We start from the raw sequence: 26749 nt of genomic DNA, 5'->3' as shown, positions 1-26749 counted from the left end.
AATGATCAATGTGTAGACTCTTGCAGATCCCTTTTAAACAGCAGCTTTAAATCTGTCTCTTATATCAATGAACAATTTCTACCTAGCAACAGTGTACAGTAGGCCAGTGGGCCAGTCCATATGGGGCTAGAGAAAGGCTACTCGTGCGCACATTGAGCAATAATGTCATACCCTGATGAGCCCTTTACAGAGTCAGACAGCGTGCAGGCGTGTCCTACTAAACTACTGCCACACTATAAGGCATTGAAGGGGAGCACATTGGGCACCATGATGCTCTCATATGCCCCCACGGTTCCGTGACAGAACTCTCAGATCTCAGCACATAATGCATAATGACATGGACACGCACAGATGCACATGTACAAATATAAATGGGCATCATAAATATGGAAGGACCCTCCTGCCTGGTTTAGGGAGATAACATCTTGTAGACAATACCACTACCAATAGGGAAAGACTTCTCAGACTTTAATATTTCTAAAAATAAAATGAAATAGTTTATATTTGATGCTGGAGTTTTATTTAATATTGGGCAGGCTATCAGTCCTTATGCTAACTACGTTCTTTATTTAGACTTTTGTGTTAATTTTTCTCTCAGCTTAACTGAGACACACTTACGACAGTGATGGAGAGATCTGACACCAAGCAAGATATGATGCATGACGTCAAAGCTTTCTTTACACGGTCATTCTCTTTTTATAGTTACTTTGAAACTGGAGCAGCCACATCCTTTATGCAGTTTACTAAACTCCTTTTACTAAAATGTAGCTTATTGTGCCTCTGTGTGGTAATCTCTGTGCAGTAGTGTGCTGTTTAAACCTGATGGCAAACCAACCAGTTAGGGTTGGCGAATGGTTGCTTTCAAGTTTGCGTTCCATTTCTTTCCAGTTTCACTTCTGCTAGGCAAAAATTTAGTGAGTGTTTGCAGACAAGTCAGCATCTTTCACACAGACTGTAGATGACCATGAAACCTGCTAGCAAACAATAGGGTCATAAGGATGTTTTGCGAGTAGCAACATATATGTCATAGCCAGTGACTGCCAGTAATCTCCAGCATCTACCACAATTCACGCTTTTCCCTCAAGACTGGTCGTTGCTTGGGGTTCACTGATCTGTTTTTAGGCCTGGTGACTGTGACTTTAGGAGTTGATTTCACAGTTTCTGTCAGTAACCGCTCGCTAACTGGTACACGTTTCCCTCACGACGACCAGTCTCCAGGCCTGTGTGACTGGGGCCATAAGTAATCAGTGACGTTGCAGTTGCTGTATCATCTGCATAAATGTTAACACCTTCTTGTGCTTTGGAGACACTTGGGAATGGATCTTGCTGCTGTCTGGTTCTGTAAAAAACTCTGAAAACACAGGTCTTTCAGTCAACTGCCTATTGCATAAAAATTTACTTGAAAAGGAAGTTGTGATTCAAGCTGTCATTGGAAAAAATATAAGTGTAAATAAGTCTAGGTTATAGAAGACTTTTACCATGCTAAGAGAAGCTAACAGTTAATATAGTATCTATCTAATAAAGAGCAGTGTTTCAAGAGAAAAGACTATGCAAATGGTGAAATGTGGCTGTAATGAAACATACAAATGCATTTTGCATGTCAAGTAAAATGAAAACTAGAAGTAGAAGGGAAGTAGAAAAGAAATAGACAAGTAGAAACATTTTCTTAAACAGTACAGAGTCATTCTGCATTTTTATTATCGGCAAAAACAAACCACACCACATTACATTTTAAAAAGAAGAAAGCTTATTGTTGATGTACAGAACAAAACTGCAACTGAATAACATTTTTGTATCATAATAATAATAATAATAATAATAATAATAAAGGTATAAAAAAGGAAAGTGTTTTACTTTGTGAAATAAAAACCTTTAGGCCAAGAAAATGTTCCCCTCAACATGCTACTTTAAAAACACATGCAAACATAGAGCTTTCTATATATGGACACTTTCAAAATACTCTCCACATGAAATCCCATAAATAATAAAATATCTGCCACTTGCCCCTGAAGTATTTCTTGACAGAAAATCCTATAGAGTACCTTGATATGAATCTCAGTAGCCCGTAATGTCTCCATCTTCATGGTTTTCCTCCAAATTCACCGAGCCAGAAAAACTCACCATTGCTAGCTTAGAGTGATGACACGTATCCAACCCAGTTCAGACAGAGAAATAGAAGATGCAACTCTGGAGCATCCACTCCATCAGTCAAGAGAGACAGACTTCTTGCAGACACATTTCTCAGTCACCAGTCAACAGTGAAAACGCCTTTTATAACTTAACCAAAGTCTGGGAAGAACATCAAAAACAGCACCATTTTTTAAAATTTCCTGGATTATCTCCAACGTGACGTCACGTTGTCTCAACACAAAAGGTTTTACAAAGTCATACATGGTAGCTATGTCAAAAAAGTTTTGTTTTTTTTTAATTTTTGCTTGATTATAGGTCTATAATATACTCTTCATCAATACCTTGTCTCTGTTGTTAGCATGCAAGAGGGTGCTTTGCAAGTGTTATGTTAAACTAAAACATTGCCCTGCTTTTGTCTTTGGCAGCTGTGGGTTTATACTTTATATCAAACTGCAGGTTTTAGTCTGCACCTTCCTTTTTTATACGATTAATTATTCCAAAATGAAACTGGGCACAACCCTGTAAGGGATTCGTGATTGTACCAGAGATTTTTCAGTGTGTTGCTGAAGGGAAATTTACTAGCAACAAAACAAATCCACCTCTTAAACCTGCTTATATTCAGTTGTAACACAGTTTTCCTGCAACATGAAAAGAATTACTAAAACTTCTGAGCCCACCCAAAGATATCTCTGTAGTAGGAGCTGCGGCAGACTAATGCCTCCATGATGTTTGACATTTTAGGATCCCAGTTTTGGCACACCTTCTGTCGGCAAGTTAAAGTGTCAAGTCCTCCGGGGTTCTTATGCCACTGTTCTTACGCTTTCAAGTCGTCAGTAGTTTAAGTTCAGTGCTGAGTAAAAAGTGGACTGATCCTGAATGTCCTTAAAGGCAACATCAACCGCTATTACAGAGACAAGTTAGCAGAATTAAGTGAACCGGGTGTAAAAACGACTACAGTGTTTGGGTGCTGAGCTTGAATCTAAACTACCAACTGATATGTATTCCAATAAGGGAGATCATGAACATGTACAATGACGAGCAAAAGGCTGCCAATCATACAGGTTTTTGTAGTCTCATACAGAGAGCTGCAACACCCATCATGCCTTGCTGTGGTGAAAAGTATACTAGGAGACTGGGTAACAAAAAAAGGAAAAAAGAAAATCTTGATATGATTTTAGCACTGCTTGATAAAACGTTCCCACTCTTTCCAGAATTTACACATCACAAAAGACGACGGGATTAATGTATTAATGTGTTGTGCTTTTAAATGAACTTGACACAAGACCACAGAGCTCCCTTACATTTGCAAGCAATAATGGAGTAGGGATAAAGAGGGTGACAAGAACTCAAACTCTCGAAGACCACATTTCAATCACGTGAACAAGAAATGGCAACATACAGTACTTTAGAAAAAAAAAAAGAAAGACGCAACAGCAAAAAACCTCCGTAAAAATAGGACAAGAAAAAAAAAAGATCAAGAAGCACTGTGTTTAAATAGTGCTACAGCTAATTTCACACCTACTGCAACTATTTTTACCACCTCTTTTAAAGTTTTTGTTGGCGTTTTATTCTGTATGGCTGTTTGGTTTGTAGGAGTGGTTTAAAAAGCTTACATGGCTCTGACACATGAAGTTAGGTGGTGTTTGTATTAAAGCACAGTTGCAGTTCTGGCACATTCCAGATATTGTGACTATTTAAACATTTTGGCTCTGCTTTACTTATGTACCTTTCAACAGTCAAATATTATAATACACCTTGTTATTGTGATCGTGAAAAGAATGACTAGTGCTATATTCATGGATTATACAGCAGATGTTTGCAGAACAGTTACTGATGTTTTGATAAATTATTCTGTTTAATGACAGTCCATGTATGGCGGGCTAAGTAGGAGATGACGGAGTTTATGGCTGATTGATGGTTGAGCCATTATAGGCCCTTCTTGGTTGGAGCGCTAAGTTTTCTCATTCCCCTTATCCTTGCGAGGAGCTCACGGACAAAGTTCTGTAGGGAGAAGAGGAAAAAATGATTTAAACAGACACACACACACACACACACACACACACACACACACACACACACACACACACACACACACACACACACACACACACAAATCGAGCTTAAGCAATTATCAAATGAGATTTGCATCAGAAGGCCATAATTCAAATCTATAACATTTCTTTAGTTTCTGTTTGATTTTGCAGGCTGAATCCTGAATCCTTTGTCTAATGGCTTAATAAATATACAACTGACAGAAAACAGGTTATACACACAACCATATTTACTCTGCCGAATGACCTAATAACACAGTTCCTAAAGATACAATTAAAAATTGTAACAGGTAATTGCAAAGTTATTTGTTATGTGTAAACACAACAGTGATTCATTCCTTGAATTGGTGCTTTTTTTATGCTTAGATGATTCATAGGTCTGTGTTCAGCAAAAGCAAACCAAAAACATTCCTTTGAAAATAGTCAGGTATAATGACTGGACTAAAAATAAGTGAAAAAGCAACAGGAAAACTTTGAAAGACCTTCAGAAAGCCTGAAGTACTGTTGTTCAAGACCACTTTAATTACAAGGAAATCTGGTTTATTGGCACCGAAACATAAAAAATGAGTGGTGGCTAGAGTCTTAAGCGTAGTACTGTAGGAAAGGAAAAAAAGAATTTGTACCAAACAGAAAACAAACACTGGCCAACCCCAGTCATATGGGTATTGCTTTTTAAGTCACAAAAAAGAAATGCCAGTTTATGAGGCAATAAGTCAGAAAAGGATGGAAGAAAAAGATTCCTCATCTTGATCTAATGGCTCTATAAAAGTCTGCGATGGTGCTGAAATATAAACCTCACAATTGTAACAGAGGTGACACTTATCGTGCCCTAATTACTGATACCTCCCTCCTCTTGTCACTCTCTTCTTTTCCTCCTCCTTGATCTAGAGGTCTCATCTATCCTTCACCATTTGTAACAGCTTCTTTCATCCCCTGTCATTCTCTCACCAACAGTGCTCTCTTTCTTTTACTTTCATCCTTTCTTCATCATTTGCTTCCAATTGTCACAATTCACCTTCTCTCTCCATTGCCTCTGCTTTTCACTGTCCTTAGTCCATGTCATCTATGTGGGATTGTGTTCAAAATGGCATCTGGGCTACTCCAGACTCGAGGGATTACAATCTGTGTGTGTGTGTGCGCGCGTGTGCGAGTACGGATGTGTAGGAGTGACACGTATCAGCAGCTGTCAACCTGGCTGAACGTTGCTGTTATCTCAGATGCCAGTGACCTTGACATTTTTTCAACAGGCTGACCTAATGCCACGCACAAACACATGCAAACAGTCACAGATGACAGATGGGCAGTCCATGTTGGGCAACATGGCCGTATGTAGAGGTAATGTGATTGTTCTGCACCACCTTTAATCACCAAAATAGCTTAACCCTAACTCCCCCAACCCAGATACTTGAAAGCTTACCCGCACACACCCATTCGCACACTCAAAAACAAGCGCCAGTGTGAACAAAGTTAAATTGTGTGTGCTTGTATGTGTTCTGTGTAGCTTATGGGCCCATCTAACACTTGTTTCATTCAGGTCAGGGTGACAGTAGCATGAAAATGTGACTTTACAAATTCAATACTGCATGTGCGGATCAATAATTTCAGGTCACTGATCTCAAGCAGTGGACATGGAAAAGAGAGCTTCACCGGAAGACTTACCTCTGTTGGTTTGTAGCAGTCTATTAATGATTCCTGTGTAGAAATTGGTAAAGGAAAAACAGAGAGTTGTTTAGGGACATTTCCCAGCACTGTCTGTGTTGGATTGGTTGGTTAGCTTTTGTTGATATGGAAAACCGCGGTAATGTATTCAGACAACATAAAGACTGATGATTATGTATGTTTGACATCAGTCTGTCTTTGAGGACAGGTCCACCATACAGTAGAGCCAACAGAAACAGGATACCATACAAAGCAGTCACATGGAAAATTTGACTTTAAGGTGAGTGTTTCCATTATGGAACAACTAGGGTGAACTCAGGTAACCTGGGACAATTTCTGGTTAATCACTTCGGACACTAAGAAAAAAAAAAAAACCCTGTGTATGACATTTAACTGTGTTGGATTGGTATAATAGAATTTTACTGTTTTGAAATTTGGGCTGTCCCATAGTTTTGACATTGTTCAGGTAAAATGGGCCGACTGACTGCCAAAAAATGGGCCAGTCATACATATATATATATATATATATATATATATGTATATAGCCTCCCTCGAAAACATCCTTTCTATCACATTTCTGTTACTTTCTGATCCTCTTTGCTTCTCTTTGTTCATTTCTCTTGTCTACATTGAAACATTGTCTACAATGACTAGTCTGACATTCTTCAGTGTCAGACTAGTGATAACTAGTTTGACGCCAATATCTATTACTTCAATATCAACACACCTCTTTTACCCTCTAACGTATACATGTACAACTGTGTTCATGTGTACATGTTAGTGTATATTTGTATGTATTTATAGCTAAGATATATACAATATATACCATAGATGAGATGCATGAACCATAAATGTCCCATTTTACCTGATAACCCCACTTACCTTATTTCGCCTTATTTCATCTCCTATATGAGATTACAATGTATTTTCTGAGGACTTACAAATGCAGCCCAAAGAACATACCTGCAGTTTGCTGGCTCTCTCGTCATCACTGTTGACCTCCAGCAGGTCATCGATATCTATCTCTACCTCGGGCATCTCCTCCTCCTGGAACACAAAGACACTCTGGTTTACTGAGCAGCTCAAGCAGAGGAACTTGTGGAAGACGAGCACATAAATATGTGAAGGAGTAAATAAGAAATTAAAACGGAAAACAAGAATATTATACACTTATTATACACAGTTTATACAAACAGTGTGTCTGAGCCTCTGAACTTCAAGCTGCAAACAAGCTGAGCATATTTAGCATTTAGCTTTTTGGAACAGGCATCATATGGAAATGTCATTTTACTGTGGGTTGGTCCATTTAGTGGTTAAAGGCTGTTTTCAGCTCAGTGCCACTTCAAAGGTCCGCTGTTTCACTGGTTCATTTTATTTACCCACGGACGGCGCAGGGAGGATCAAACTGTTCCTCCCAGCTACCGCATGATGTATCATCCAAATTCTTCCTTTTGGGTTTTGAAGCCAAAGTGTCCATGTATATACAAGCAGTGGCCTTTATCAACAGCCATATTAATTGCAACAATCTGTGACTATACCACTCCACCATCCCTAGAATATATACAATTTCCATTTCAGATTATTCCCTATAATTTACATCTAATGCCAACGCTCATGTAGGTCACTGCACTCTTTTGCACAGGAAAGACTTTGTGTCTTAAACCGGTAATTAGTGTTTTCTCTTCCATTTACCAAATCTATGCTCTTTCTCTAGCATCAACAAAGACACTGTTGATACTGGATTAATATTTTGGGCATTTGCACATTAATTAAAAATAAATAAATAAATACATAAATAAAAGACTAAGAATCTTTATCTACTACATGTTCATTAAAATATACCCCCAATCACCTTCTATCAACTGCCAAGTGTTAACTTTTTGTCACTTATATGGAAACTCAACACCCAAATCTCCATGGCTTTCAGATTTCAAGATTTTGCCAACCCTTACCTACTGAACTATTTGTATGTTAATAATTTATTTCTTTGTAAATTAAGTCTTTACCGGCCATAAAATTTAAGAGACAGCTATATGATGAACTTATAGGATATCAGTGCTCTTTTTTTTTTTTTTACCACTTTATTGAACAGTCTTGGTGAAGGTTCACTGAAAACATCTTTATTTTCTTTTGTACTATATTACTGTACTACACATCACACTGGAAGGCTATAATGCTATGATACATTCACATGAGCCTGGCTCAGGCTCTATTATCAAACCCATGGTTTTAAGTGAATGTGACTTGCAGCCTTAATGCCTTTCTCATCTAATGCATACTAAACAACATTCCTTAGTAGTCCTCCATAAAAATTGTAGGATGATATCTATCATTATTTTTGCAGTAAACTAAAATTAATAAAAGCGACTAGTTCTTTAGTTGCACGCGTGTTTGTGTAAGCCTCCCAGAGGACTCTTGTGTAAGGTGAAGCCTCGAGCATGCACTGGTATTTAGACACAGGGACAGGAAGATGGAAGGATGGCTTGATTTTAGCTCTCAGCATTAAAGCTCAGTCACTGCTCAGTTTTGCGTGGGTGTTTCGATATGCACAGAATGAAATTAGATTACAGTTATACCTTTGAAAGTAGCCTGCAAGACAAAATGTACATTCCAAGAGACAAATGTGCTGCAATATGCACACATTTGACTACTGATGAACTAGTGCAAATGTATTGCGTGTTCTTGTTTTAGTTAGGCAACATATACACAAACATCCCATCATAGCACCCATTTACACAGTCAAAAAAAATTCTACCACATCTTAAACAGGCTTGATCATATTTCATCTATATTTCATCTCAAACACACTTGACATTCACACACACACGTAGACACACACACAAAAACAAGGCTACCCCACCTCGATCCTTACTCCTGACAGGCATTTACACAACCTGCATTTTAAGCACCTCTTTCTCTGAAACGTCTTAGCGTGAGGGTCTCGCTCTGAAATCCTCACTCGTTGAGGAAACTGAGAAGAAAGGTAGCAAAGCCGGGAAAGGGTCAGAATATGTCAAAGCCTGCCACCTATTAGCATATGAGTGTGTATGTGGTGGAACCACAGAACAGAGGTTGTGTAAAAAATGCTAATCATCAGAGGAGATGAGCTTTTTCAGACTGCGGAGTGGAAGGATAAATTGATTTAGATGAAGAGGGAAAAAAAAGTGAGAAAATTGAGTTAATGTGAGGTGGTGAAATGATGGTAATGTTATTGTGTGTGTTGTCCTGCTAAGCACAAGCACTGATGTTTGCTTGAAACCTCAAGATCAGAATACTTATTTGTGTAAAATGATTATTTCCTAAATCTGCAATGCAGCATTCTTAGCTAGAGTGGAAGTAACTGACTGGTGAAATTCACACGATTTGGTTTGGTAATCAAATATTTCTTTAAAACTGATTATTGAATGTTCTCTTAGGAAACTTTAAAAACATTGTTGAAGTTTGAACTCACCTCTCCTGATGAGGGCACTCCTAAAAAGCAAAAACTGCTCATTGGAAAAACAAAAAAGTAATGGTTGTCTAGTGATAATTTTTCTGCAGTAGACTAAATGGTCACATCACTCTCATTCGCTCATTGTCTAATTCTTCATAACTGCACTTAATTGTTATTGCACGAGTCTCCTGGTGCACGAGTCAGCCTGTCTTCAAACAATGGCAGCTTGCGTCAGACTCACTGCAATCACTCCCAGACAGATTTGCAAATAACCAGTCTTATTTAGAAATGCAGAGAGATTTGAGGAATCAGTTGGAGTCAGGCTGCAACCGGCTGCAAAGTAACGCATATGTTGTGTTAATTGTGTGGAATTTCCCCAGCTGTGGTGTACATGTGCATGTCCAAACTAAATTATTTTTATCCCCAGTAGGGATAAAGCTGCAAGGAAACTGACATCCTGATCCAGAATAAATACCTTTGAGCAACAGATTTGTGATTTTTGCTGAGTTACCACAGTTAGTTGGCGTATTGTCACAAACAAATTCTCATGTAATTGCCCTTTTGACCCCAAATGATACCAGACTGATTCCATCTTATTGCTGTTTTATCACCATCTTGGTGAACCAAAGTTGCCTTGAAGACAGAAACTCTCTGCATGTGGTGGCAGGGTTGGCCCCCACCTTTCAAACAACCACTTCAAAAGGCAACAAGATTTCAAAATCACTGCACAAAGTTGCAATAATTTTACTAGTACCAAAATCTCCAACCACTGTTTTCCTTAACTGCACCATTATTGAGGCCCAAACCGGCAAACCCGGCAGCATCAGGGTGCCAGAATTCCAGGAATCGCACCCATGTTCCCACAGATTTAGCAGCTGTATTAAGGGGAACCACATGATATTAGCCAGCTGATTTCAAAGATGAGATTACAGCGATGTTATATTACAGTGATTTATTTATAAATCTTAAAAAGAGAAATTAAGTATTTACAATATAAGCATATAAGAGAGGTCAAACCGTTCAGTGCCAGGCTTCCTCTACATTTTGCATTTTTTTTAAAGCTGAAAATAGGTGACAAAAAACTCTGCTCAGCTGGTCCTTAAGGAAATCTTAGACTGTTCAATATAAAAATATTCTTGCTGTTGTCTCTAAAAATTTTAGACAAAGGCTGGGTTTCATAGCCTTAGTGGAGACAAAACCTAAAAGTTCAAATCATCAAACATGCCTCCTTCCTTGGAAGGTCATGTTGTTTACACCTCACAGCAGCTACCTGCAAATTCAGACGTGTGAGTGGAGTGCAGAGATCATGGCCTCGGTCAGTGTCGATGAGTTTGTGTACTGTGATTTGCTGGTTTAACCTAATAATAAACATGAAAGCATGAATTCGAATGAGTAACAATGTGAAAGTGAAAACGTGTCAGGATCATAAATTTAGCAGACTGACCTACTTCTTAAGATGTTTGAGGGCAAAGGACAAGTCTGTCTGCCTGCCTGTGTGCCAAGCTATCAATCACTCGCTTCACCCTGAATGCTCCGTGTGGGTTTGTGTGTGTGTCCCTGAATATTCCACTTGTCAGCAGGCACTCCGTCACCCCCTGTCACTGTGATTGGTGATGACTAAAAACACGGCCTGCTCGCCAGGCGTGACTGCAGGCTATCGCCAACAAAATCCCGGCTCCTACAAACGCGCACATGCACCCACGCCGGTTTTTGCTACCATCAATCTTCTACAGGGAATCACTCACCACTGGGCTTCGCATTACAGTCCCTAAGTGTATTAAACACACTGTGTAGATGGTGAGAATGGAAAAAACACGCTCTCACACCTAACACACACATTGAAGATGTTGTCCTGCTAGATGATCGCGAGCCTAAAATGGCTAAGGTCACACCTGCTGCTACCGGGAATATAATTTTCCATTTAACCAGCATACAAAATGACAAAAGGCACAATGGCAGAGAGTGACAGGCAGCCACAAAACAAACAGAAATGTGAAAAAATGGTAAGTGCTGTGAAACTGTGAACGCCTGTTTATGCACAAGAGGCCTAGATTCAGCATTTTTCACAGATGACGGCTGGTTTTTGTTTGCATATGCAGAAGGGAGATATAAAGATGACTAGAAAAAGAGAGCGAGAGTTTGTGCGAAGAGGATGGTGTGCGCAAAAACAGATAACAAGGAGCAGTGTTTGTTGTAATGAAGGCAACTCTGTGAAGACGACGTGTGAGAGCCAGCAGGCAAAACAGAGGCCGAGAGAGAAGCGGAGAGCAACACTGCCAGCCTGTGTGTGTTTGCTGCGTGCAGAGATGCAGACGAAGTGAGGCATGCATGTCTGCCAGACTCATATTCACCGACAGCTAAACAGCCAGCAGCGTTTTCAGTCTGCTTCATCCGCAATGAGGTGAATCAAAGCTAATGTAAGCGGCCCAACCCCGTGACTCAACGCAAACTCTATTCAGACTACTCAAACGTTTTCTGCGAACAAAGAGTTAAACTCTGTTACGGGCGATCGCTTCACTCAGCCAAGTGATTCATAATTATTCCTATTCATGGCCCACTTTTATGAACTAGATCTACCAGTTACATTGGACAGAAGCAAATCCTACTTGAAGACATAATTAACGAGTCACATGAAACCGCGATCGAATGTTGTTTCACTTTAGAAATATTCTGTTTGAGGAGTAGCACATGACCTTTCGTGAGTTTTTCAGCTGAGCCAGGTAATGTCTCAGTAAGGTTGCTTTCAGTTCATCCAAGAAACAACACATGATCTGCCACGACTCTGCAATAAAGCAAAAGGAAGACATGTTAATGTATCCTGGTGTGATTCAGCAGACCACTCTTGCAGGATATGCATATCCTCCTGGTCAGTTTGATTTGACTTTCTGTTCGGTCCTGTTATCACAGATTGACAGTGTGGTTCAGCTGCCTCATTAAACACTTCAGTCAAGTCTTTATGTGTAGTGGCAACTGATAATGGATAACAGCTGAGAGTATTTTCAAGCATAGGCTTCTCTGAAATGGAAATATTCTAAGGTAAAACAGAGTCAAACTCACAGACGATGAGCACTCAAAGATATTTACACAGCCAGCAGCAAACACGCTCACAGAGGAACTTAGCAGCTGGAGTGCAAGATCTGCTACCCCTTGGGCCACATGAAACCTCACGTTGCAGGTCTGGATCTTTATGCTTATTTTTATGGCTTCCTGCTTGCTAGCTTAAATTCAAGCGTGGCGTTATGATAAAATGGTGCCACTGATTATTATAGTGCTGTTGCATCATCGCAAAAAGACACTTTACCTGGAGGATCATAATCCTCAGTGTGCATGTGTGTGTAAAAGAAAGAGAGAGAGACATAGATCTGCTGCAGTACAAAGAGCTCAACAACGTTCAGTCTCCACCCTCAGTGGGTAACACGTGCAAAAAAGGTGGCTGACATTGACTGATCCCTCTCATGTGTTAGCCGATATTAACCACACAAACACGGGCTCAACTGGATTGAAAGAGGAGTTATGTAGTAAATAAGATAATACCACCGCCTCTTCTTTAATCACTGCTCTGTATGCATGTGATGCAGTGCTTATAACAGAGACTGACAGGAAGAGCTGGTGGGAAAGGAAGAACGTAGGAAGAGTTTTAATCGTGCAGAGATGCTAAAACCTTCACCCTGTATTGTAAACAAGGAGACATGTCTAAAGAGAAGAACAGAGAAGAAGAATAAGCAAACGTTAGACCAGTGAAATAACAAATGCACTTGTTTGTTTCATTGGTATGAGTATCATTTCTTTCTTGATGATGTCATTACATTGTTTTATTGTTGTCTGACCCAGAGAATGTGGATGGAAATTAGCTTGCCTCTAAATCTGGTACAGTACATCTCTTCTCTTAGGAGACTAATGGCTTTGTAAATTTTCCCTGACAAATAAAAAGAAAATACAAATACAAACACAAGGAATGTAGGCCTGTGTTAAATTAGCAACCACGCAGAGATGAAAGAAAGGGGGGAAAAGGCAGGAAAAATGTGAAAAGAAACAAAAGAGACCATGTACGAGACTGCTAATTACAATATATAAGAGCCGATAATAAGATACAGGGAGATGGGGAGCGCACAGATAAGTGGGTCACTTGTGATGATGATGATGCAGAATGCAAGGAAGAGGAGGATTGCGCAACACTAAAACCTCACAGCTCAGCTTTCTTCCTCTCTTTGCTGCCGAGCGCTGTCACATCAAAGCGAGCAAGAGCTCAAGGTGGGATGAATTCATCTTCAGAGACCGCGTTAAACCGAGTAAGAGACACTACAGTGTGACAAAGAATGCAAAGAATCACAGGGCAGGGATAGGACAGGAAACATAAGGAAAACAGGGACGGGAGAGAAGTAAAACAACTAAATACAAGGATTTTCTTTCAATGCATGGGGAAAGCAAAAAGTTACTTGGAACAGTAACCAATAAAGGCCGGCTTCTCCTCCGTTCCTGCATCCCTCGCTTCCTAACTCACCCCCACCTCCCAGCACCTTCTTCTTGCCCTCCAGCGATGCAATTTGCTGAAACCATACAGCATAGATTATGTGACTTCGCTGGGTGAAGTTAGCTACTGCAGCAAAAGCTCTTTCCCACGCTGATTCAGCTGTACTCCGGAGGACACAGTATATCAGAGAGGAGAACTGTCAGAGAAATAAGCTTGTGGGGAGGAATTATACTCAAAGGAACTTTTCAGTTAAAAATAACAGATGATCGTGCATACTAAATTTAAGAATCTCGTTGTGATGTAAATGTCCTAATCATTCTCCCCCTGATGTTTCTCCACTTTGGTGTTGTAGTAGCTTTTATCTCCATGGCCAAAACTTGATGTTGAAGCCATGTCCTTGCCCTGTTATGCTGAGTCTCCTCTGATTTCTTTTTTTCTGTGTCATAAATGGTCTCTCCCTTTGAGTTTCCACATATCACTCTCTATCAATTAATACATCAATACCTTTGCAGTTTGGAAGAACTAGTCCCCCACCCATAGTCTTTAAGGTAATTGCTCTAATTTTGTATTCTGTGTAGCTGCATCATGCCATATGATTCTATGATTTACACTGGAGTTATATACACTTTTATATATATATATATACTACTGGCTTTAGCCAGGTGGGCATTGCTTTTTCTCAAACAATCTCAAAATTCTGTCGTGGATGCAAATTTTGGTGACCTTTACGTTAGGCACGGGCAATGAACAAATACAAATGGACAACGTAACATTGCATTGCATGTCATGAAGATGAACATAATACATAGGAAAACCAGGAGAATTTGTATTTCTAATAAATCTTTTTTTAATATATATACATATAGATGTTAATAATCACTATAAGTGTGACTACGTTTGTAGAAAGTTTCATTCAGATTGGCTCAACTGTTGAGGAGGAGATGAAGTACATGCAGACATATATACATGCATACATGAATAGGTTGGTACCATGACTGGTAACACCACTGTTTGTGACATTGCTACATTTTGCTCTAACTTTGCAAACAAAGCCTGATGGATAACTTTGCCATGGACCATTCTCCACATTTCTCAAACTCTCACCTATATTTTTTATCAGTTGAGAAATTAGCCTTACAAATCGGCAGTTTTGTTGGTTTGTTTGGGCTTTTTCTAAATGTTTGCAAGTCATGTGACTGATATACTGAGGTAGCTTCATCAATGAGGATCTTTTGCTAAATTATTATTTTTTTAATGACACCAAAGAGACAAATCTGGAAACTCGTTACGCTGCCAGTGTTAGGTCAAATACATCATATTTGAAGTTATCCCCCCTCTTGGACTGTAATCATTACCTATGTGTTTGAGGTCATGGAATATGGTTGGCGTATGAGTACATTAGGCTGATAAAGCACAATTAAAAATAAATAAATAAATAAAACCATGTTAGGATTTAGTATTCTCAAATGCTTGTTGCTCTTTTAATGCCAAATGGGCCATTTGAATCACTTATAAGTGAAAGCCAGAGACATTAAAATACCCGGTGACAGGGAGAAAGAGGCGACATTTAACCTCAGCTTTCCATACCAACCTGTGCTTATATAAGAGTTTAAGATCCTTTCCAGAGGCTATGCACTTAAGGTTAATAACTACCTATGCCTTGAATCCTCCTTTAGAGATGTAGGTGCTTATCCATCTACATGGCTGATACATAGATAATCTCCATTATAGCTCAAAAGATAACATCATCTGCAAAAGACAGGGATACCAGCATGATGTCATCACTAAAGTCTAGGTGTTCCCAAACATCAGAGGTAGTTACACAGAAAAAAATATATACTTTTAATGTTTTGTCAAGAGCCTTTAGGTCTTCTACCTTGCACAGTCTCTTCTTCAATAGCCCAAAATACTTACAGCATCAGCTGACACACAAGCCTTTTTACCCTATTGCTATACAAAATCAAAATACTTAACATCACCCTTCCTCCCCTTTGCTTTAAATCCTGATTTTAAAAAAGAGAGTAAAAATTACAGTAGACTGTCAAGCATGAAAATGCCAGTGCCGGTTTTGTGACTTTATTTCACAGTTTTGTGATCCTGCACAGGATTTATTTTACTGTATTTATCAGGCAGACAGTTTCTTCCTGAGGCTAATGGGTCAACAGCTGGGACCCATTTGGACCTTTGCCCTGAGTGTAAATGAGCACTTTCAGTCATTCTGGATGTAAAACATCATGAGCACCAGGGGCAGAAGCAGCCATGTTGCATATTGGCCAGCTATTTGGGGAGTATAATAACATAGGGTTAAGAACTGATAAAAATAATACACCCTCTTTGTTCTAATTTTCTTTCATCTCTAGTGCTTGTTTTTCAGTTGCATTAACTGCTTTCAAATGTGCAATGTCATGCAGCACATGCAAAGGTAGACAAGCCACACGCCCATATATGAGCACACGCCCATGACTTTGAGAGTCAAAACAACAGTCTTCCTTTTCTGCATATTTCCTTTTCTCAGACACGTGCGAATGACGACGGTATTTTGCATCTTCTCACTGTGCCAACCAGATAAACTGAGTCAGTGTTTACATATAGCCAGATTATGAATTGATTTGGCCTGCTTACAAAGAAACCACTGATTAACTGGATCATCTTGGGATGGGAGGAGATGTCATAGGAAGACAAGAACATCAGTGTGCGCGTGTGACAAGTCAACGCCTTTTCTTTTCATGGTCTCAGCAGCTTTCCGTTTCCCCATTGCTGGTTGCACATTTTGCAGCTGGTTCTCCTTAGTCTCTTCTTTTAATGATCATCTTTGATCAGTGTTTGGGTTCAAAGCTCAAGCTTAGTAAAATGGAAATTACACCACTACTAAACTAGGACTGAGATGCCTTGTATTTGTCATTTTTCTTCTTGTACCACTACATGTTGGGATTCAATGGCTACATTTGTAAGCAGTCTAATTCAAGTTAATAACCTGAAGACATTTAGCCTCTTTTCCACTAGTATCTACTTGGCTCTACTCGACTGGGGTTTTCCATTAGGTGGTAGTACCTGGTACCAGGTACTTTTTTAGTACCTACTCAGTTGGGGGTTCCAAACGAGCTGAAAATGTGATGTCAATAGACTGCATGCCAATCATCGTCAGGGAGTGACATCACTGGATGAGTCATGAAAGCAACTCAACTCTGAAACCCAGCAACTAGGAAATAGCTACATATACACCAACACTGAGGTCCAGTGATACGGTGCAGATGTTTACCATCAGTTTAGCAGCAGATACACCATCGCCTGATGTCCTCCATTGTTGTTTTGTGTTTGTGTCGCATACAAACGACATCACAAGACAGGAAGCGCTGCTGTATCAAACCCACCCACAATAAGGTGGTAGTCAATCGTTGTGGAAAACAACTGAAATGAGTATGGAGTAGAGTCGTGTCGAGCCCAGAAGGTGCAAGTGGAAAAGAGGCATTTGTCATTTCCAGATCTCTTTATTTTCACCTTGTCCACATTTATTCTTCATATGTGTATGTGTACACATATTTAATATCTGAAGTTATGATGTTGGTGGTTTCACTACTAAGGTCTTGAACAGATGTTTTGCTAGGAAAGGCAACCTCTAGGTACCGTGAGGACAGAGTTGAGGAAAGATGTGGAAAACATGCAAGCAGACCAAAAAAAAAAATGGGATAAACCTGATTATAGGTCCTGAAGCAACAAAGCAGCCCTAGACCATCACACTACCACCACCATGTTTCACTGTTGGTATGATGTTGTTTTCATGAATTGCTGTGTTAGTTTTACAGCAGATGTAACAGGACTCCAACCTTCCAAACAGCTTAACTTTTGTCTCATCAGTCCACAGAATATTTTCCCAAAACTCTTTGGGATCATCAAGATGTTTTTGTTTTTGGCAAATGTGAGACTAGCCTTTGGGTTCTTTTTGGTCATTAGTGATTTTTGTCTTGGAACTCTCCCAGTCTCTTTCTTATTGTTAAATCATGAACTTTAACCTCAACGGAGGCGAGTGAAGCCTGCAGTTCTTTAAATGTCCTTCTGGGTTCTTTTGTGACCTCTTGGATGAGTCATCACTGTGCTCTTAGAGTAATTTGATAGGCCAGCCACTCCCATGAAGGTTAATCAAATTCAAAGTTTTCTCCATTTGTGCTCACTGTGATTCCTTGGAGTTCTAAAGCCTTAGAAATGGCTTTGTAATCCTGTCCAGACTGACAGATATCAATGATTTTGTTTCTCAGAGATCTCTTAGCCTCCTTCACTTTGTCAGACAGGTTCTATTTAAGTGATTACTTGATTCAACAGGTCTGCCAGTAATCAGTCCTGGGTATGGCTACTCAAACTGAACTTAACTTTCAAAAAAATGTGGTTAATCACAGTAAATTCATGCTTTGGTAAGCTTGGATAACTTGTTGTCCCTTAACAAATGATATCAGACAGATTAGTGTTAAGGTGTTCGTACTATACAAATACTATACAAATATAGATAAAATGCATGATAAACTTTCTTGGCTTCCTCCATCCATCCATTCGCTTCTGCTTATCCTTTTCAGGGTCACGGGGGGTGCTGGAGCCTATCCCAGCTGTCATAGGGCAAAAGGCGGGGTACACCCTGGACAGGTCGCCAGTCTGTCGCAGGGCTAACACATAGGGACAGACAACCATTCACACTCACATTCACTCGCACATTCACACCTAGTGGCAATTTGGATTATCCAATTAACCTATCCCCACAAGCTTGGCTTCCTGTGCAAGCTAAATTATACTATGGCTTGCTTGTATTTATAAAGAAAGCAATACTGTTTAACACACCACATTTTCTTTCTGCTCAATTGCAGTATCCAGATGAAAAACATAATCATAATACACGATTTTCAACAAACCGCAATTTAGTAATTCCTCGAGTTAAAAGCAACTTAAAAACTCTGTTATATTTAGAGCATCTTTCAAGTGGAATAATTCTATTTATAATTTCAAAAATAGCTTAAAAGCCTATTCAAACAGCTTTGAATTATTGCAAATATTGTAAGAGGGCAATGTCATTTGTAATGGAAATTTGTGTATTTTGTCTCAGTGTTATTGATATTTATATGTTCATATTTTCACAACTGTGAAACCTCACTGTGGATGTAATAGCCAAATTATGCAGATATTTTGCATTCACTTTATTGTGTAGCATTTTATTTGATTGTATTTGATGGTTTGGGATTAGCAACCGCTGTTGTGGAAGCTAATGGGGTTCCTTATAAATAAACAAATAAACAAATATCATCAATTAAAAATGAAACTTTGTTTTTACTCTGGTTATCTTTGTCTAATCCCAAACTTTGTGTGATGATCTGAAACATGTAAGTGTGAATAATAAGAAAGCAATCAGGAAGAGGGCAAATATATTTTCACAGCCCTGGGCAGGGTGAAGCCAGTGCTGGTTGTTCGACCTGGTAACAACAGGTGAAGACTGCTTGCTTTTTCTCCTCTTTTCCTGTTAGCTTTTTCTGTTTGCTTGTCAATCACATCTTCCCTGGGTTAGGTCACAATATACTTCAGCTGTATTACGTACTGGCACGTATAAACTTTTACCATAGTACAGATGTATCAGTCCCACCTTTCAACTTGTAGACATGTGTGATTAGGATCAATAGGAGACTTAAGAGACAGATGGTAGAATAAGTCCTGGTGAGAAAAATAACAGAAATGAGGAGGCGGAGGAAAACAAAAAAGCAGATGGGGTCAGACTGCACCAGAAGTTGACATGAGAGTGAGAAATTACACCAGGATGGAAACTATAGAGGGAGAGAAAAAAAAAAAAAAAAGCAATAAAACCTTCATGCTGAGTTTTGCTTTTGAAAAAGACATTTGATACCTTTCTGCAGCCACTGTGTTTATAACTGTTTCAACAGCTGGTGTTTAGCTGCTTGCTAAAAGGCCTTCTTGTCAACACCTCTGATTTGTTTAGCAGCGCATGCATGTGTCTGCAGGTGGTATGCGAAATGCGCCAGCACGTGGTTGGACACAGACCCCATCGGTTTCTATTTTTGCCCGTGTAATTTGAATGGAAGATAAGTAAACACAACAGCGACCTTCCTCGCCAGATCCATAAACACATCAGGGTCACTCAGTAAAACAATTATCCAATTTACCGGTGAAATCTCCTACCAAGTGGGTCTGCCAGTCTTGGCAGTAATGATTTACTAAATGGGGGTCATTCTGGATTCAGGTTTGTCCCCTTTTTCCTCCTTCTTAGACCCACCTTCTTGTATAATCTCGACCTTTCACAGATTTTAAAAAGCACATTTGATCGGTGTGAAACAGACCCAGAGGTTGTAGCAAAGATCACCAGTTTTCAGAATAATGAGGCAGTGCAGCCCAGCCAGCATCCTGCCATCAATCAGAGTGAGACCTGTTCGATTGATCACTGAGGGGAATCACATCCATCAACTGCTGTGGGTGGTGAATTCACATTTTCACAGGCTTGCAAAACAGAAAATAAAAGACCCACAATGTTAAACTAGTGCCGGTAACTGTTTGTGTATACATGCAGTATATCCAGTAACTTCAGTGGTAACATAATGCTCCTGTCTTTGTATATGCCGATATGCGTGTTCACCCTCTGCATGGTATTGCTAAACCTATTGAACGCCACTAATGACTTGGCTTGAATTGCACTCCTTACTTCTCCTCAGCAGCTACCACACGAGGCTTGCACGATATAGTATATGACTGTTCCTGCTTCCCAATGTGGGGGGAAACACACACAGATACACACATGCACAAAAGGCAAACGAGAAATGTTATAGAGAAGGTCACAGAAGAAGCAGAGGGAGGAGGGGATAATGATGCAGACGGAGAGAGATAATGATGTTCTTTTTTTCTGCCAGGAAGTTGATGCTAGGGGGACAGAATCCAGATTCCACTGTCCACTACCAAAGCACACAAAGGCCGCCTGGGGACCCTCCTACACAAAACAGTGTAGAAATTAAACAACCGCTGTTATTGTGGTGATGAGAAAAGGAGCAGGAGATAGAAACATTAGTATTATCCAGAACAAAAATGCTTCTTCCTCAAGTGTCCGTGCTCCATTTCGTCTGTACACTGACCTGTGAGTGTATGTGTGTGTGTCCTGATGCTTATCAATGCATGGAAAGTACCCCCGACTGCTCAGCCATGGATATTATGGCCCCGAAAAGCCCACACGGCCTTATTCACACCCATGGACGCAGACATAAACACACACAAGGCCTCAGGGCCAAGTGTTGTATGCTGGCAGTGTCTGTGCCTGTGCACATGAATGAGCTTCATTGAGTGGGGCTCTATTAAAGCTGAGCCACGGAAAAGTAGGGCATTACAGTGTCTTTCTCCCCTTATTCTACAGCATACGCCCCCCGAAGAACACACACATTGAGCTTGGTACGCAAGCCAACAACATATTTACTGCTCTAGCAATCTGTTTGTCTCGGTTATTCTCTTCTTCTCTTACACACCAAATAAAGGCCTAAAGCTTCTCCTCATTCATCGATTGCTCTCAGGTGCTCTCAGACAGACGGTCTCGTCACTGTGCTGACAAACTCTGCCTTTTAATCACCTCGGCGTTAATCTGCAGTCCAACGGCGTCTACTCAAGTCTCTGACTGTGGGAGAGGCTACGGCATCACACAGTTAATCGAATCTCAATCATGATTTTGGCGTCCTGCAAATAAACCCGCACAAGCCAATCACAGCTGTTCCCTGCACCACGGAGCTTGACGTTTCTTTGACAAGTCTGGTCGAGTACTATGTTAGAGGACAGAAATACAACAGAATTGGAATATTTGGCACAGCAGAGGCTGAATCCCTCAAAGCAGCTTATCATCTGCTGTTGGAAATACTTTAGATTTTGGGCAAGTGATGTAAACCAAGGAGCAATAAAAGAGTGCTGTAGAGTTGCTGCTCCTAAATCCCAACTGCACTTTGCTCAACATGGATGAGGCTGTGTGACGGTCAAATGCTGCTTGGTTGACAAGTGGGCCGGAACAGGGAAGGAAGCAACAGCAGAACCACCAGAAATGCATGAAACAGCATGAAAATAACACACAGTGACTACAGTGGAGACTGTTCACTGTTTTTAACACTCGGTTTCAGCTGTTTGAATGTTACATATAATGTTATATTTGCCCTTCTGGCTGATGGACCAATAACAGCACCAGCAAGAGCGGCCAACACACCAGCCACACCACATGCCCCCTTCAGGAAGATTGTGGTTCAACTGCTGTTGAACCATAATCTTCCCTTAAGTTATTCGACTGGGTGAAAAGACGCCACCATCTGCAGTGTAATTAATGCATGAAGGCCAAGAGAAACAATGCAAAGTGAATCTAATAAGCACTGTGAGAAACGAGGGTTTCAGGAAAGTGGTCAAGTTACTGGACAAAACACATGTTATTTCCTATGCAAAACATTGCCAGGGAGCTATAGAGGGGTCTCAAAGCTGTCTTTGTTTTGAGTTTTATTAACATCTATTATGTAGAGGCACCGAATAGAATGAAAGACTTTATATTTTGCTTAATACAAATGCACTTACCAGAGGTGAATAAACACTGTATTTGTCTGCAAAGATGCTTTAGTTAACAGGAAGCAGTGCCATGTTGACTGGATTTTGTTTTAGGTTATTTGTGTTTTGCTTATTTTTTGACTTCTAAGAGATGCACTCACTTTAGGTGGGTGAGGAGGGCTAATTTGGATGCATTTGTGCATTTGCAGGAATGTCACACAAAATGGATATGAAAGCAGGGTTATGTTTTCACAACTTTGTAATAAAAAAACTTTTGTCGCTAGCATAAATGAATAATTTTGACTAAAAACTGAATATTGATTAAAAAACAAACAAACCTATGATTATCATTTACGTAATAATGGTGCAGCCCTAGGAGAGGTTGTGGGTTAAGTGTTTCATAGTGTGAACTTACATGTTAGCAGTTCCATTAACACTTCAAGCTTTAATACTTTTACACATATAAAGTAATATAACAGTGAGTGATTTCTTTGGGCACTACAATGAGCCTATAATATAGTCAAGGCTTTCACTATATTAAGAGCTGCAGTGGGAGCACTTAGGACCTCAGCTTTCTAGCGCCTCTCCCTCTTTGGGTCATCCCCTCCTGCTTTTTTTCTCTCTGCTTTTTCTCCTCCCTGTCCTTTGAACACCAAAATGAACAGAGGCAACGTGTCCCGGGAGAGCAGAGGGGAATCCATCTCTGACAGAACTCACCTTCTGTTATCCTCTCACCCAAAGAGGAGGCACAGAGGGAGAGAGGGAGGGGTGGAAAAAGACAGAGGCTTAGGGAATAAATATATATATGAGATGAAGCCAAAAAGGCAAATTTGATATTTTGATATCTTGTTCATTTTAAGATTAAAGGTTGGTTTCAACATAAGAGAAAATATTCGCCTGTCTCCTTAGAAGTCCGGTAATACTCTCCTGTCAGCCACTACCGGAGTAACTTATACAGAGAGACTGGAAAAGAGTGAAAACTAGGGGCAGCTGTGACTCGGGAGGTAGAGGATCGTCTTCCAATCGGAAGGTCGGTGGTTCACCTGCCGGCTAGGCTGTGTGCGTGATTGGCTGAATGAAGATTTTATAAAAGGTGCTTTGAGTGCTCAGTTAGAGTAGAAAAGTACTGCTCAGTTTACCATTTAGCTATCAACAAGCCAGCTCCTCTCCATATCAGAATTTGGCATCCTGCATGGCTAAATGTATATCTGGTTTATTTAATCAATATAAAATCAAAGTTGCAATATTATTACAGCACAAGTTTCCCATGAATGCTTACATTTTCATTTTATTGCTTAAACAAAGGATGTCTTTATATGTTCACTCCTGGAGGTGCTGGTAGCTGGATCTTAGACATGCTGGAGGATCATCAGTACTTAGTTCAATTCTGATGAGACGGCAAGGTTTTCCATGACACACATTTTCTCCCTTTACTGTTTTCTAAACAATTTGTCTTCCAGCTACTAAGCAAGCACTGTGGCAACAGTTACAGGGAACAAGTGAAATTCTCACCAAAAACATAATCTTATTTGTTCTGAGTTCACCTTTCTTCCAGTCCATTACAATTCAGTATCACCACATTACCACACCGCCTACACAAACTTGCACACGCATACCCACACCTCTGTGATGATTGCTAGTATCAGGTTTTCTCATGAAACCGATATAGTGGCTGACCTTTCAGCTTGACCAGCACGCTCAAATCAGTAGCCTCCACTTCGATTTATCATCCGTGCACACACAAACACAAAATACACACCTTGGTCTATCTTGGGCCCTGCTCTTGAGGTGTTAACAGGCATGAAGGGGGTGTGTGTGACTTCATGCTTACAGTCATTTGAGCAAACATCAGCAGCAAAGCCATAAGAGCCTGAATGAAATGAACATGAATGCGCATAAACACAAAAAACTATTTAAGCCCAGATTTTCCTCAATGATTAATTATTTGAATATATAAACCTTGGATTTCATCTATTTCAGTTCCACCTTATGCAAAATAACTGCTTCATCTTTATGAGGGAAAAGAATATTTTTTTCAGTGTTGTGTGAAAGAAAGCATTGAACAATGCAGCAGAGTGATACTGTGTCAAAATAATGGAGAATATTGATGTGTTGGTTTCATTTCATTATCAGGCCCGTGTCTTTCTAACACTAGTCAACAACACCGATCTCATTCCAGCATCCAGTGTGACATCAGACTGGCAACAACACCAGTGAGCCAGGGGATTACCATGTGATATTATCCCATTTGCCATGTGAAAGACATGACATGAGGAGGTGTAAGGCTGCTGGGAATATCTTTGCTGAAATCTACACTGCAGGGACTCTGTCATTAAACTGAAGTCGACCAAAAGCAGTGTTTTCTTAGAAAAGTGTTGAATTCTTTCTGTCTGGAAATCACGAGAGCTTGCGTACGTGCTTGATCTACTGTGTTTTCCTGTTTATCTAAATATCCATTTGCATGAAGCAAATCACAGTCCAAAATACAGATCGGTGCTGGGCCAGTGCACTCCAGCCGTCGTCAAACATCAAATACTCCAGTCACCTCTGTGTAGATCAAGCACACCTGCTGATGACAGTCCGACACACAGCCAAAGAGCTCGGATGGCTTTGAAATTGAAACTAGTCTGCTCTCAGGCAGACTCTGAGAAAGCCAGGGATGAACCAAAGCAGAACCATAAAAAACAGAAAGCTTGCAAACAAAATGACAGCTATATAAATCATACTAAGGAACTTCTATGTGCAGAAGGCATGCATGAGGTCTATATGCATTAAATGTGGGAAAGAAATAGCAGAAGAACAAACTACTGAAAAAGACATTATGACATTCAGCATCCTGCTGTAATTTTAACAAAAGTTTCCTTTCTGCATATTCACACACATACTGCTCTCAGATTTACTGTTAGAGTCAACATTCTGCATTCATTAACAACCACATGCGCATCTACAACTGCAGACATGAGACATACTCATGTCCCCACACCTGTACCTTATGTTTAAATAAAATTCAGCTCCTCTGTGTTGCCTGATTCATGCACATGTGCATACATGCTCGCAGACCCCTATTTAGTCTCTGATTGGCTGAGTCTGTGGCGACAGGCATACTGTAAGGCTGTATGTGTGTGCATAGTTGTGGAGACCTTCAGCTTGAAGGTGTGGGGGAATCAGAGTCAGAGGAGCTGATTGGCTGTTAACGAAAGTCACGGTATCAGCTCGTCCTTAACCCACTGCCCTTCTTATTTCCCCCATCCCCCAGGCCTGGCTCTGTTCACTTGGACATGACTTATAGATCGGCTCTCTTTCTGCACCCCTTTCGTCCCCCACAACGAGTATTGTGGCAGAAATTTGCCACAATACTGGTTTCCAGCGCGTGCTGTCTGCGCACGCAGCTCGCGGAGAAAACTACCATCACATCATGAGCCTGTGAGGTTTCGCTCTCGAGGATGGAGAGGTAAATGCACGTGAGGTGGATGGATGCCTGTTACATGGGCTGATCTCACAGCGGCGTGTGAGGATGAGGTTACTCGTTCGACACACACTGAATAATGAGACAAAGCGCGTCTCGGTCGTTCATGGCCAACGCGGCTGGTGCGTAAAAAGCGCAAACGTGCGGTTTCTCTCTCGCCGGTCTCTCAGCCTCGTGGAGTCAGCCATCCCTCTTTCTCTTTAACAAGGGAGAAAATTACACGGGACATGACACATGAGTACCACACAGCTTTGTATCTCCAAGCCAGCTGGTATGAGTGCGGCAGAGCACAGAGAGACACCGGCTAAAATATTTGGGGTCAGATGAAACATGGACGTACTTTATTCAGGTGCCATTCTTGTAAACGCAGTGAACCATCTAAAGTGATAGAGTAGTCCGGCTGCTGCAGTTCTGCCTAATCAACACTGAAACTGAACATAAAAAGCAAAGTCGACCAAACAGGAGAAATGTATAAAGCGGTTTCGATTAATCGCCTTTGAAGGCGACAAAAAGATAAGATTTAAAAACACAACCTCTCAAAGAACAACAAAGCAGCTATGCAGGGCCACTTTTTTTCATCCAGGGCTGTTCATTGTCCAGCCGTCTCGGTGACAAGAGCGCACAACCGTGTGCGGCTTTGGAGTTTCTTTCGACTTACCTCACAGTCATACAACACGCTGAGCTGCTCGATGATCCACTCCTCCAGGACAAGTCTTTTCCGCAGCTCTTTCCTGTCGTACTTCACGGTCACTTTGCCCTGCTTCTTCTGGACCGTGTCTTCCCCATTGATGGGTCCGGACCCCACGCAGCCCACTCCGGGCGCACCTTGGAAGAAAACGCGGCTGCCGGCGGTGGGCAAAGGGGCACTGGTTTCGGTGCTGGCGGCCGACATAGCGAGATGTGCAGGAGTGTTATTAAAGAAATGTGTGGATGGAAGGGGAGGACTGCGGTGCCGAGTGGGGACTGCGTGCTGCACGGCAGACGGGAGAATGGTGAGGAGC

At 40.7% G+C, this 26749-nt stretch overlaps 1 protein-coding gene across 1 annotated transcript; it reads right to left on the bottom strand.

Moving 5' to 3' along the window:
- Positions 1 to 1661: 1661 nt before the first annotated feature.
- Positions 1662 to 26749, bottom strand: ppp1r14c (protein phosphatase 1, regulatory (inhibitor) subunit 14C). Its single transcript, XM_085247275.1, has 4 exons — positions 26407 to 26749; positions 6804 to 6887; positions 5841 to 5873; positions 1662 to 4131 (listed from the first exon to the last, which is right to left on the bottom strand). The coding sequence occupies exons 1-4, from the start codon at positions 26638 to 26640 to the stop codon at positions 4057 to 4059; spliced, it is 426 nt and encodes a 141-aa protein (XP_085103401.1). The 5' UTR covers positions 26641 to 26749; the 3' UTR covers positions 1662 to 4056.

This window comes from Mchenga conophoros, linkage group LG15 (genome assembly GCF_057382185.1).
Source record: "Mchenga conophoros isolate Kocher_MC1m ecotype Shallow Benthic linkage group LG15, M_conophoros_male_GT1.1, whole genome shotgun sequence".
Lineage (NCBI taxonomy): Eukaryota > Metazoa > Chordata > Actinopteri > Cichliformes > Cichlidae > Mchenga > Mchenga conophoros.
The sequence above is the reverse complement of the archived record's forward strand: the minus strand, read 5'-3'. Positions and strand labels throughout refer to the sequence as shown.